This window comes from Panthera tigris, chromosome B3, assembly GCF_018350195.1.
Source record: "Panthera tigris isolate Pti1 chromosome B3, P.tigris_Pti1_mat1.1, whole genome shotgun sequence".
In the NCBI taxonomy this organism is placed as follows: domain Eukaryota; kingdom Metazoa; phylum Chordata; class Mammalia; order Carnivora; family Felidae; genus Panthera; species Panthera tigris.
This window is the reverse complement of record NC_056665.1, coordinates 133,746,035-133,759,726: the sequence shown is the minus strand read 5'-3', so window position 1 is coordinate 133,759,726 and position 13,692 is coordinate 133,746,035. Positions and strand designations below refer to the sequence as shown.

Below are 13,692 nucleotides of genomic sequence, written 5' to 3'. Positions count from 1 at the left end.
CAGCAGATACTTACTGAGCACCTACTACATGTTACACAGTGTGCATAGTGCCTGCTCTCGAAAATCAGAGCAAACCATTAATTGGCAAGCTTTTCTCATAGATTTGCTAGGTGCCGAGTCTTGTGGTTGGCACTAGAAGGAAATAGAAAACATGGCCCCTGCCGTCCCTTCATTTACGTTTCTGTCCGGCAAGCACTGGCTCTGTGCACTAGGACTTGGAGAAACCACACAGAAGCCCTGCTGCTTTCAGGAAGCTTATGGTCTGCCAAGTGGTTCCCAGATTCTCCTGGCGGCCTCGCCAGGACACAGGCTGCACCCTGGAGCTTCTGACTCCGTGGGTCTGAGGTGGGGGTCCCTGAGAATTTGCGTGTTTACTGGATTCCCAGAGGATGCTGTTGCTGTCAGCGTGTGTCCAGGCATCACACGCTGAGGAGCCGGATTCCACTTACCCGGTGGAATAAGTGAGAATGGTCCAGAAAGCAGGGGTGCCTGCAAATTGGAAGACTTTCCTTCTCGACCCTTTCTGACTATGTACCTACCGCAGTGAGTTTCCTTTCCTTTTGCAGATTTCGGGGGGTGGGTCCTGTTCAAGGGGCAGGGCCACTCCCCCCTTAGTTCAGACCTGTCCCTGGTAGTCCCTGTTCCTCACGCTCCATATCATCACCTGTCCCTTTTCAGCCTAAACAACCCCAAAATTATCTTACTGCAAAGTCCGTGTTGGAAGCCGATGTTTGGCCCTGGAGAGCCACCCTCACCTCTCTGCCTGCCTAGGGTGCACAACCCCTGCCCAACCCGTGCACCTGACCTCTCCCACCCTCCCTCGACCAGTCCGGAGAAGTCACAGTGTGCCCGTCCGTGCTTTCACCTCCCTGATGCCGGCAAGGGAGTGTCTCAAAATGGGCTCCCTGGGTGGCCAGAGAGGGTGGCCCCATGCAGGTGCGCATCACAGGATTAACCATGTGTAGGCAGCAGCTGGGGTCAGCCAGCAGTAGGTGTTAATCCTGGTCTGTGCTCTCCGGGTGTGGGACCTGTTAGACCCCTGGGGCTTCAACTTCCTTTCCTATCGAAGATTGTTTTAATCCAGCCTTAAACAGCCTTGCAGCGTTGCTCTTTCAAGAGTTCAGGGAGGTTTGGGTTTTCTTGGTGGTTAACCTGTGGTTCCTAGCACAGTGTCTGGCACTCAGGAAGCACTCGATAAATGGTTCCTATCCCTGCTAATGACTGAAGATCTTAGCGCGTGCTCAACTGAGATCTGTGGCTCCAAACTAGCATAAAACAGTAGGTTTTGGCTCTGTCAAGTTGAGCATCCAGATGTTTCCATGGGCCAGCAGTTTGTTGGCAGGTACAGATGGCTTCTGAGCTGCTGCCCCGTCCTGCAGACTGGCTCCCCCCACCCCCCAACAGCTCACAGCAGGCTAGGGTCAGACTGCCTCAGCCCTCAGTGCCTGACTCCCACCGGCCACGTGAATGCACTTCCTTGCCTGGTTTTGCAGTGTCCATCAGCCCGAGGAGGAACCTCCACTTGGCTCCTCCAGGCCATGAGGTGCTGACAGGAGGCTGAAGTTACTGAGCGGCATCATAGACCTGGGCCTCTGGTGACTCTGTTTGCCTACACAGTGGTGGCGAGAGGACACCAGTTCCCTGGCCCGGGGAAGCCCAGCCAGGGAGCGGTGGCTTGAGCGGAGCAGTCTGGCGGGCTGGGTCGTCACATGTCCCCCGTTCCCGCCACCCTGTCCTACTAGGCAGCCTGCCGTTCTGGCTCCCACCCACCCCCGCTGTGCCTGCCTCTTATGTGGAGAGTGGTCTGAGTGGCAGTGAGGGTTCTGGCTTTGCAGGAGCTGGTCTTGTTCCCCTTCCTCTGTGGCTCCACACACAGAGCCCTTGCAGCGTGTCTGAGCACAGTGGGCTGACCGGGAGAAGAAAAGTGCGGCCCTGCCGGTCAGCTTCCCTCGGCCCTGCGCAGTAGGAAAGCGAGAACAGATTGGAACAGTTGGCTGTGGTCGGGCTTTCAGCCCTGACCTTTCCAGACACTGGATGAGCTTTGTGGGAAGTCCTTCCCGTGTCTGGAGGTCTTTTGTTGTTGTGAAGTTAGGGGGCTGCCAGAGTGGCGTCTGGGGTTCTCTCCCTGGTGTTCTGTGTATCGCCCCCTCCCCGTCTTGACCAGTGTGGGGGGGGCACGGGCGATGTTCTGCCTCAAAGAGGCCTAGCGGGGGCAGGAAGCCTCAGTCCTGGCCACCTGTGCTGCCCAGGGGACGTCCTGGGGTGGGGAGGGCCGTTGGAGCGCCTGTCGGGGCCTTGTGCCCACTTCCACTCCTTCTCTCTTCCCCGTAGGACACTCCCAGCTGCCCGGATGACCTGCTAAGTGACTTCTTCAGAAAGGCCAGCGGTCTCCCGGCCATTGGAAGCCAGCCGGGGCCACCTGCCAGGAGAGAAGGGGCCAAGATGCCCACCAGCTTCGTGGCCCCTACCATCAAGATGCCTGTCAACACCCCTGAAGGGAAGTTGCTGAAGCCTGGACAGTACGTGAAGCCAAACTCCAGACCTGCCGAGGCCGAGGCCCCACCCAGTGCCCCCCCGAGGCAGGCCCAGCCCCCCCAGAGCCTGTCACTGGGCAGACCCCGGCAGGCCACGATGCCCCCGACGTCCCACACACCGGCCGGCCGGAGTGCATCCCTGAGCCGTGCCTTTAGCCTGGCCTCGGCCGACCTTCTCCGGGCCAGTGGGCCAGAGGCTTGCAAACAGGAGGCCCCTCAGAAGCTGGGGGGTCCTGACACCTCAGGGGGCAGAGAAACAGGCAGTCACGTCCTGCAGAGCCCCACGCCCCCCACCTCCCACAGCCTGGCCCGGGAGCGGACCCCGCTTGCCGGAAAGACCTGCGGCAGCTCCGGTCAAGGCTCAGCCCCCCGCAGCCGGCCCCCGGACGTGAGGCGCTTCTCACTGGCTCCCCCAAAGGAGGAGAGGCTGGTCCCCCTGCAGCAGTCTGCCACGGCCCCGGCCATCGCCTCCGGAGGTGGCGGTGCCTGTGGCAGCAGCTCCCAGCCCCAGCACTTTCCATCGGCTGCGGCCCCGGCTGCCAGGACCAAACCCCAGACGCCCCCCCACTCGGGGGAGGCGGCCACCATCGCCCCTGTCCGGGGGGCGCTCAGCCTCTCAGAGGGAGACGGGGTCCCGAGGCAAGGCCACGGCGAGGGCCTCCCTGCCAAGAGTCCGGGTAGGTCTCCCGACTTGGCTCCGCACACCAGCCGGGCCCCTGAGGACTTCAGCCGCGGAAGCAGCTTGAAGAGCACGCCGGCGTCCCCCGAGCCTGGCGGGGACCAGCAGACGGTGTGGTACGAGTACGGCTGCGTGTGACTCGTCCGGACCGGCGGCCCCTGAACCCTGAAACTACTGACTCCCCTTCTGGCGGTGACGGCCTTTGCTTCTGCCCCTGTGGTGCCAGGAAAGGGCTTTAGAATGAGGATGGGGGTTCCTGTGCGTCTCTCCTGTTAATGAAAACACTGTGCCAAGCCCTGCGAGGGTTACACTCCCAGGTGTGTGTCTTCTGTAGCTTCCAGCACCTGAGAGCTTTTGAACAGATCCACACTTGACGGGGACACTCAGAATGCAGTGACAGAACCATTGAAGCAGACACTATTTGAGCATGTCCCGGTAGAACACTCATTTGCAACTCGTTGACCTCTCTTAAGGCACGGGTGTGTGTATGTGCGTGTGTGCACATACACTTTCACGTGGCCAAGCCCCCGCGGCTCTGGAAACTCCATTCCCTCTCCCCAAAGCCGTTTGATCCTAGGAGAAGTCCAGACTGGCCAAACTACAAAGATCTTGAGGACCTTGGTGGGGGGACCCCAGAATTAGGCTTGCTGCTGAAAATCAGGGGTGTCGCCATGCCATTCCTGGGGTCCCAGGCAATCCCCTTCTGCCCCAGGGCTAAGGTGGCCTTCTAGGCAGGTGGCAAGTGGCTTCAGGCTTTGGCCTACCCCCCCCCCCCCCATCCCCCTGCAGCCGGCTCCTGGGCTCTGCATGGTGGGCTCAGGGGCCACGGGGAGACCTGCCTTCCCTGACTCACTTCTCTACAAACACTGGATCTGCTGGGGCTGGGGGGCTGGGGGGCTGGGGGCAGAGAGAGGGCCCTGCCCCAGCCCCGACCAGCAAGTGCACATAGTGTACAGAGGGGAGGTGTGTGCAAGAGTGGGGTACAGCCTCTCCACTTCCCCAGTCTCAGATGAGATATTGATTTATTATTTCTGAATAACTTCTTGTGGTAGAAACCAAATTTCTTTTAATATATTACATATGTATGTACACGCCCCTGTGAGATATATGTCCTTTGAGGGGGAATCTATTTATGTTCCACTGGGAGTCCTTCTTTTCCATCAGGAATCTTAACCTGCTGCTTTTGTGTATTTGGTCAGATTCCTGACACGTTTTGTTTTCTGTTTAGTAAAGGTGCTCTTTCTGGGATATACTAAACTTGGTGATTTTTTTTTTTTTTTAAGATTTATTTTTTTTTCTTTTGATTTAATCCGAGGAAAAAATGGGATTGTTAACAAGGTCAGTTTTAGGAGCGCTTTCGGTTGTGTATTGAATAGCCATTCATTCTGGAACACCCGGACAGGATTGTAATAAAATGAGATGGCAGAGAACGGAGTCCTGGTTTTCTCACTGGACAGCCTTGGCATTACGGGACAGGCTGTCGGGGGCTCCCGGGGCTCCCTGCTTCACCTCCAAGAGCCTTCTCGGCCTCTGGAATCTACTCTTTGCCAACAGGTCAGAGAACAAGTTTTTCGTGCTTACTATACAGCTTTTTCCCAGACTTGTATTTTTTTTTTCCTAGAGTTTATTTTGAGAGAGAGGGTGAGTGAGCAGGGGAGGGGCAGAGAGAGAGAGAGAGAGAGGAGACAGAATCCCAAGCAGGCTCCTCACTGTCAGCACAGAGCCGGATGCAAGGCTGGAACTCACAAACCGTGAGATCGTGACCTCAGCCGAAATCGAGAGTTGGATGCTTAACCGGCTGAGCCACCCAGACACCCCGTTTTGATGTGGGATTCAGCTCCAACTGGTCCTTTGGATTTTCCCAAGAGTACTCGACTAGGATCTGGAATTTAGATCTCCGGGACCTCAGATCAGATGCTTAAATAGGAGCATATACATATCCACACATGGTGAAGTCTTTCTTCAAATGGCTTTCTGTCTTGCTGCCTCGGTGTGTCTTTCCTCACCAAGCTTTTTTTAACGTTTATTTTTGAGAGAGCACAAGCAGGGGAGGGACAGAGTGAGAGGGGGACAGAAGATCCGAAGCAGGCTCTGTGCCAACAGCAGAGAGCCTCATGAGTGGCTTCAACCCACGAACCGCGCAATCACGACCTGAGCTCAAGTGATTGAGCCCCCCCGTGTGCCCCCGGATTAAGAGTCTCCTGCCTCCTCTTCTGTCCTTTCGCCTGTCCTTTCGGAAGCTTGCAGCCTGTCCCGTGTGACCGCTCAGCGGGGGGCTGCCATCCACAAGGCTCGGGCCAAACAGCAGCAGCCACCTCTCTGCTTCCTCCTGTGCAGACTTTGCCACCTGGCCACTTAGCACGTGAACCTCGCTTGGGATTCTCTGCTGTCTGGAACGGGTCTCCAGGGCTCATACTTGCCAGCCCCTCATTCATTCATAAAGGTGCCTTCAAAGTTAAGGTGCTAGGTCCCAGAGGCTGCCCCTTCTGGACAGCCCCCCGAGGCTAGCCGAGGGCTGACTGCTGAGCTGTAGGCCTGAAGCCCCACCTGCTGTCAGATCCTCCTGCCTGGACCTGCAGGCCTCGCTCGACTCTTCCACCTGGCCACCCCCACTCCCACCCCCACCCCTCTGGCTCCCTCGCTCATTCAAGGACCAGCTGTCCTGTTATCACAAAAACCAGAAGCCCGAGATGCAGGCTCGGCCCTTCCTCTCTCCGCACCCCACACATTCTAGGTCACGTTCTGGACTGTGTCTGGAATCTGCACCCCCACCCTTGTCTTAGTTTTTCTCATCTCGGGTCACACACACACACACACCTGGCCCTGGGTTTGGGCGGTAGCTTGCCCAATAGACTGGCTGCCTCAAACAACTTAGCCCTCGTGGCACCTCTCAGGGCATTCACCCCCGGTGACCTTTCCTTTTGACCCATTCCCCTAAGTCTCTGCCTCTGCACTAGTCACACCCATGCCTTTGTGGACTGGGCCGCTCTACATGGCTCACCGAGGTGCACCCAGCCCTCTTACGGCTCCCTCCCCTCGCCCCAGACAAGCTCGTACACATCCACGATTTTAATTACAGTCTGTTCCCAGAAGGCTCCAAACAGCTCCAGCCCCAGCCTCTCCTTGGAGCCTTCGGACCTGTGTTTCCAGCCTGGATGTCCCTCCAACTCAATGCTCAGCATACTGTTTACCACCTGCCCCCCCCACCAAAGCCTCTTTGTGGTTCCCATCTCATCTTCTCTGTCCCCTAACCTCCAGATGATATTTGACACCCCCCTCCCTCTTCCCTGTGTCCTATCCATTACTTTATCAGCTGGTTTCAGCTCTGACACCTCGCTCACATACGCAGCCAATCCCAGGCAATGGTCCCCACCCCCGGGCAGTACCACAGGGTCCTGTTGCTAAGCCAGGCATCCCAGATCATGCCCTTCCTGAGCTCCAGGCACCTCCCTCTGCACTGGCCTGGGAGATATGGGACCTGGCGTCTGGGGAGCTGACTAGCAGTTGGCATTCGTGCGCACAGCTCCAGGGTGAGGTCTATACCTGGAAAGAGATTTGGAATCCTCTCTGGGACAAGAGGGGCTCACCCTGGGTAGAACACTAAAGTGAGAAAGCACAGGACAAACCCTGGGAAGGATCTAGCCAGTGTAAAACATCCAGCCCAATGTTCATCAACCGAAGGAGAAGGAACATGTATACATCCATAAAATTTTATAAAGATGTGTAATAAAATTTACAGATAGTAAAATATATAATACTTTCTGCCTCAGAACCCGTACAGCCAATTGATTCTCCGAGAAAGCTCTCATCGATTTCTGCCACACTTGTGTATTTGTAGCCAGCCTGCGCTTGCAACGGACATCTGTCAGTATCATTTCAACAGGGATGTTGGTTGAAATTTCCCTTTATGTTAACCAGTACCATGAAAGCAAAACGAACCAGAAACGCATGGCAGAACTTCACTCCTTTGTGGATGACACGGGGACTACCTGGTCACGGAGGAGGTCTGAATGCAGGATGAGCAAGTTTCCTCCATTTTGTGCTGTCACATCATGGCTACAGATGGAGCACACTTTTTAAAAAAATAGATGTACCGCCTTACATGCCATAAATATTCACCCAAGACATACTTTTAAGTTTACTCTGCACTATGAACATTTTCTCTGCCATTTCCTTAAGTCTAGACACTGAGAAAAACATAAATCAAGCCCTGATTGGTAATATCTGCCAATTTCTGTGGTGTAAATATTCTCACCATGGCCGATTCCAAGCTGCCAACGTGGTGTCATTGACCACAGAGGTGGGAAGACATGTGTGGCACCTGTTACAGAGCATCACCTCCACACCGATAAAGTGGGTGTAAATAACCTCAAGAGTATGGGTACTGGTAAAATAATTAGGAAGCAGCAAGTTTTATGTATTTATTACCTTTGTTTTTAATATGCAGTATTTAGGGGTTGCCTGGGTGGTTTGGTCGGTTGAGCATCCGACTTTGGCTCAGGTCACGATCTCATGGTTGACAAGTTCGAGCCCCACGACGGACTCTGTGCTGACAGCCTGGAGCCTGCTTCCGATTCTGTGTCTCCCTCTCTCTCTGCTCCTCCCCCACTCATGCTCTGTCTCTCTCTGTCTCAAAAATAAATAAACATTAAAAAAAAATACAGTATTTAATCAAAGGTTTACAGAAGTTAATTTTTTTTAATATTATTTATTTTTGAGAGAGAGAGACAGAATACGAGTGGGGGAGGAGCAGAGAGAGACGGAGACACAGAATCCAAAGCAGGCTCCAGGCTCTGAGCTGTCAGCACAGAGCCCCACGCGGGGCTAGAACCCATGAACCGTGAGATCATGACCTGAGCTGAAGTCCGATGCTTAAACCGGCTGAGCCACCCAGGTGGCCCTACTAAATTAACATAATTAACTTAATGTTAATTAAAATAAGTTAATTTTTAGTGATGACTGTTTATCAACTGGCTGGCAAAATTCCTGCACGCTCCTGGGAGCACCACCTTTTTAGAGATGGGCTGAAAAAGCAGAGACAGAATTGAGAACCGAAGAAGACCAAAGAGGGAGGAAGCTGTGAAGAGCTGACCGCCTACTCCGTGTCGGTGTGGGTGGCGCGGTGTTCTTCCTGCACAGGGCACAGGGAGCCATCGCTGGAGGCTGAAAGCTCGGACCCGGGCTTCTGGGTCTCCTCCCATCGCCCCTCCTTGCCCTTCTGCCCCAGGTAGAGGGAAAGAGTGGGCCCGAGGAAAGCCCGCGACCTCCGCGTCTGTAAAATGGAGCAGTGAGCGACGTGAAGTCAGGCAGGAGCCCCGGGCGCCGGGCAGGCCTGGCACGTGCTGGGGAGGGGTGAGGAGGGATCATGGCAGCGCTCAGACCCGTCCTCCCCTTTCCAGGCTTCTTGGCCCAGCCCACTGAGGTGAAGATTACGGGGGTCACCTGGCGCAGTGTGAGAGCTGGCAGAGGCAAAGCCGGCCACCTGCTCCCCAAATCCTCTCCTCCAAGAGACCCCCAATAAAGAGCCGGGAGGAAACCCCTGGGCCCCTCGGCGCTCCCCGCGGGAGAGCAATGGCTCTGGAAGCCGCACCCTCCCCGGATCCCTGGGGCGGGGGCTCGGCGCCCGCCGGGAGCCTCCGCCCCCTCCACCTCCTCCCGCGGCGAGGCGGCGCGCGAGCTGGAGCCGGTGCGCAGGGCCGCCCGCACCTCGTCCCCGGCCTGTCCCCGGCCCGTCCCCGCCCGGTCCCCGCCGCCCGCGCGTCCCTCCGCTCCCGCCCGCCGCGATCCGGCCTCCTGCGCCCGGGACCCGAGAGAGGTGAGTGCGCCCCGGGGCAGCGCGGGGTTGGGCCGGGACGGCGGGGCAGGCAGCGCGCGGATGACGGCGGCCCGGCCCAGGGGAGCACGGACCTTCAGCAAGGCCGGCTCCCTGACATCTCCTGCGGCGGAAAATTCAAAATCCAGTCTCCAGATAAAGGCCTTAGCGGGGAGTGGAGGAGGAGGAGGAGAAGGGCTGGGAAGTAGGTCCGTGTCATCCCAAGGTCCACACTGATAGTGCTTTGGGGGCCCAGGGACCTATCACGAGAAGGTGTGTCACGAGAGGGGCGTTTGGGGGTGCAGAGGGCCGGAGGGGGCCGCCCTGCCCAGGGCCCCCACGGTCCCCGCAGATTTCAAAAGTCCAACACCATCCAGGTCCCCGGGACACACACCCTGACCCTGCATAAGTGCAGCTAAGGCCCAAGGAAGTGCGCCGTGGGCGAAGTCCAAGGACCCGGTTCCAGACTGGAGACTTTCCTGATGGGGGGGGGGGGGCGGGGAGGAGGGGGCAAACTAACGTCTCCCGAGTGCCTGCTGGTGCCTGGTGCTTCTCCAGGAGCATCTCCACTGTCTGTCCATTCCCTATGGCCCATTCAGCAGCCCCACATGGAGGGAGCTGGTCCCCGCCCCCCTGCCAGTACAACTCACACTCTAGCTGGAGAGACAGATCCACCTTGTTTCTCTTTCCTGCCCCAAACGATCAGAATCTAAGGGGGCACTCGCCACCAGCAATATACCCTTGGACTAGTGAGAAATTCTTAAGCCCCCCACCATCAATACTCAAAGGACCCCTTCTGTAGCCACAGCATCATAAACACCAGTCACTGGGAGGAATTCCAGGATGCTCCTGCCCCCTTGTGGGTTTCAGTTTAGAAGTCACCCCTTCCAGGAAGGCCACCTTGACTGCTGTCCTCTTGATCAGATGCTCTGGCACCTTGGGCTCCCACAGTATGGCCCTCCTGCCCTTCATCCTGTGATCATAGCTGCTCTCAGAGTATTGTCATTGCCGTATCACTCCCAGCTTTCCCTCCTAAGTCAGTTTCAAAAACTCAGCCACTCTAGTTCCATGTTAGTATATACATAACATTTTTCTTGATTTTACTTTGGAAACTGGATTGCAGAACCTCTATTCAGGAAATAGAAACTTTTCTCTGTTGGTCATCTCTTCTCTCTGGCCAGCCCGCACTGGCCCGGATGGCCCCTGAGTGGCTCTTTCGGGGGCACAAGGCAAAAAGTTACCCAGAGGTCCCCTGAGCCTCCCCCTCGGTCCAGATCCCATGGGCATCTTGGCTCTAGCACCGTCTCCTCCTGCCCCTCACCCTGGTTCCTGCCCCACCAGCTGGCCCCCCCGGGAGCTCAGCTCCTCCCCTCACATCCACTTAGCCACACAAGCCTGCATGACAAGTGGAGGATGGCATGCAGGCCACTCACTGTCCCCTGGCTGTCTCCTGCTCCTCTCCAGGCTTCTTTTCTTCCCGTCCAAAAAGGCACACTGAGCAGTTTACTGTGCCCCCTGCCTTAGCAGATGGACCCCAGGCTCCTCTCCTTGTAGCAGCCCCGCCCCCCTCCACGAGAATCCTCTTCGAGAATCTCAGCCTCTCAGTGGCCACCCAGTTTCCACTCGCTGTCCCCAGCACTGCACACAGCCCAGAATAGGATCTGGAAGTTCTAAGGAGTCAGGCCCGTCGCTGCCCCGGGCACACACTGTGTGCCCCTCTTGGTGTTCAGCTGGACCCCAGTGGTCAACTCCGGGATAGGAGGGAGAACCCCTCACTGACTTACGGTTCCATCCACTTACGTACAGTTCTTTTTCAAAGGAAATTGTGTTCCGCTCGCAGAAGTGGAAAACCAGTACCCTCTGCCACAAAATGAAGGTAATTAAACCAATAAAAACAAGGAAAACCAAGAAGTGTTGTTAGACTTCAATGGGCACCTGTTGCCTGCATAGCACACCCGAGTCTAGCTCTCCAGGCTACAAAGCGAAATTAATAAAAATTAAAGAATTCAAGACACACTAACACCCAGCTGAGACTTTCTCCTTAGTGCAGGAAGACGAGCTAAGGGAGAATTAGCTAGAGGTGCCTGGTGGCTCAGCCAGTTAAGCATCTGACTCTTGATTTCAGCTCGGGTCATGACGTCACAGTTCCTGAGTTCAAGCCCCGCATCGGGTTCTGCCCTGAGGGTGTGGATCCTGCTTGGGATTCTCTCCCTCTTTCTGTGTTCCTCCCCGTCTTGTGCTCTCTTTCTCTCTCTCAAAATAAATAAAACTTTTTTTTAAAAAAAAAGAAAGAATTGGTTAGTGAATAATAAAATATATGGCTAAACTCCTCTCAGTCAGCACCTGCTGAGAGTACAGAGCACCACATACAGCCTGAAGTGATACGGAACAAGCCTTCAGTTTACCTATCCTGGAAGGGCCACTTCCTCCAGGAAGCCCACCCAGATGTGCTTCCTTAACAAGCTGTACTCATCCTGCTATAAGGGTTGTTATATGCTTTACTGTAATGGGATATTGGCTTCTACTCCCAGTGTAAGTTCCATAAGAACCCCCGCCAGGTCTGTCTCAGTCACTTACTATCCAGGTGTCTATCCCCCACAGGGCCTGGAGCACAAGCGCTGAATAGGAAGATGAATGAGTAATGATTGAATGACTGTGTTGACCTCCTTGACTTCCGTCCCCCTGGGCCTCTTCCCACAATGCCTTTCCTTCCTCCTCCTCCTCTTCCCTGTCCAAACCCCACACCTTTCATCCTTCAAGGCCCACCTGAGGGTCTAGATTTTCCAGGAGGACTTTTCAACCCACTGAGCCCACCGGGATGTGTCCTGCCCTTTTGTATTCAATCCCTGGCAGTGCCTGTGCCCAGAGGAAATTCAGTTCCATGGTCCAGGGTGTTCCCCACGCCTGCACGGGACAAGCAGAGTGGGTGACGTCACAGATGCTTCATGTCTACTGTGGAGTGAGTCAGCGTGGTTCTTCCCTCAGGGATGCAGCTGAGTCGGGTCTCGGCAGCTGTATGAGTTCCCTGCTGCTGCTGTAACAAATTACTACAAGCTTGGTGGCTTAAAACAACGCAAATTTAGTCTTGCAATCCTTGAGGTCAGAAATGGGTCTCATTTCCTTTTTCAGTTTCTAGAAACCTTGTAGAGGCTGCCTGCATTTCTTGGCTGGTGGTCAACTCCCATGTTCAAAACCAACAAGGGCTGGTTGCGTCTTTCCTACCTGTGGAAATTCCGGGATACTCTCCCCATCTTGAGATCCTTAAATTAATCACACCTGCCAAGTCCCTTTTGCCATAAAAGGGCAACACAGTCACAGGTTCCAGGGATCAGGACACGGACATCTTTGAGGAGGGGCATTATTCTGGCTGCCGTAATCGCTGTCCCTGGTGGTCAGAGGGCACTGTGGCTGGTGGTATAGTAGTAATAATTGACATTTACTGAACACTTACTCGGGCCACGGACCGTTCTGAACGCATCACCCAGCACTCTGAGGTAGGTGCCATAGTTACCACCTTCACGGTACAGGTCAGGCACTGGGAGGTTAAATAACTTGGCAAGTGGCAGAGCTGGGATTTGAACCCACGCAGTCTGGCTCTGGTGCATCCTCCTGACCTTGGGGCTACACTCCCTCCCTGTCACCATTCTCACCTCCAAGATACCAGCCAGCAGCCTGCGAGAGGCCAGGCAAGGTCTGAAGCCCAACAACAGGAGAGGGAGAGTTTTCACCGAGATTTTCTGGGTGAGGCCCCATCTCTGGCCAGTCCCTTCCCATTTCAGCCCTCTCTCACCCCATTAGGGGTACCTAAGCCTATTTCGGGGAGCTGCAGGGAGCTTCCGATGGTTCTTTTTAGGGGCTCCAGGCAGGTGGGCCTGGAAAAGCTCCTGGGTGCCAAGTACCAGTCAAATTCACCTCTGCCCTCCCCCCACTCCCCTCCCCCAGGCATACAAGCCCCATAGAAGGCAAGTCTTATACAACAAACCAAAGAAACGAAACCACATTTCCCCAGCTCGCCATTACAAAGAAGCCTGTATATCTGAGCCAGAGGAGAACACGGAAGCCTTCCACAGGCACTCGGTGAAGAGGGGTGCCCTAACATTTATTGAGCGCCCACTAGGGGCAGGCATATTTCCAAGAGTTTTATACGCAGTAACTCATTTAATACAACAACCCTATGAGGTACTGTTATTATCCCCATTTCACAGATAAGGCAACTGGGGCAGAGAGCGGTCATGTGACTGTTCAAGGTCACACAGCCAGTATGAAGATTCAGTCCATTCTCCATGAACAGGAGAACCAAGGCAGAGGCTGGTCAAGGCTGGCTGAACAGTCCCAGCCTGACTCCCTGTATTTCAGTTGGCCAAGCCCCTTTTGTGCCTTCCCAGCATAACCTGCCCTCTTTGCACTTGCTAGGCTGGGCCCCTGGTTTCTATGACAATATATTTCTTTCTTTTTTTTTTTTAATTTTTAATGTTTATTTATCTTTGAGATACAGAAAGAGACAGAGCACAGGTCGTGGTGGTGGGGAGGGGCAGAGAGAGAGGAGACACAGAATCCGAAGCAGACTCCAGGCTCCAAGCTGTCAGCACAGAGCTCAATGCAGGGCTCAAACCCATGAACCATGAGATCAGGAACTGAGCTGAAGTCAGACACTCAACCGGGTGAGC

General features: G+C 55.2%; 2 protein-coding genes across 2 annotated transcripts in view; both read left to right on the top strand.

Moving 5' to 3' along the window:
- CCDC88C (coiled-coil domain containing 88C) overlaps positions 1 to 4,647 on the top strand; it is a 133,191-nt gene extending 128,544 nt beyond the window's left edge. The window contains exon 30 of the mRNA XM_042990385.1: positions 2,332 to 4,647. Within this exon, the coding sequence (XP_042846319.1) occupies positions 2,332 to 3,351 (1,020 nt within the window). The 3' untranslated portion in view covers positions 3,352 to 4,647. The remainder of the gene's footprint in view (positions 1 to 2,331) is intronic.
- Positions 4,648 to 8,993: 4,346 nt separating this feature from the next.
- Positions 8,994 to 13,692, top strand: part of GPR68 (G protein-coupled receptor 68) — a 28,001-nt gene continuing 23,302 nt past the window's right edge. Inside the window, exon 1 of the mRNA XM_042990384.1 lies at positions 8,994 to 9,028. The gene's annotated coding sequence lies outside the window, so the exon portion shown is untranslated. The remainder of the gene's footprint in view (positions 9,029 to 13,692) is intronic.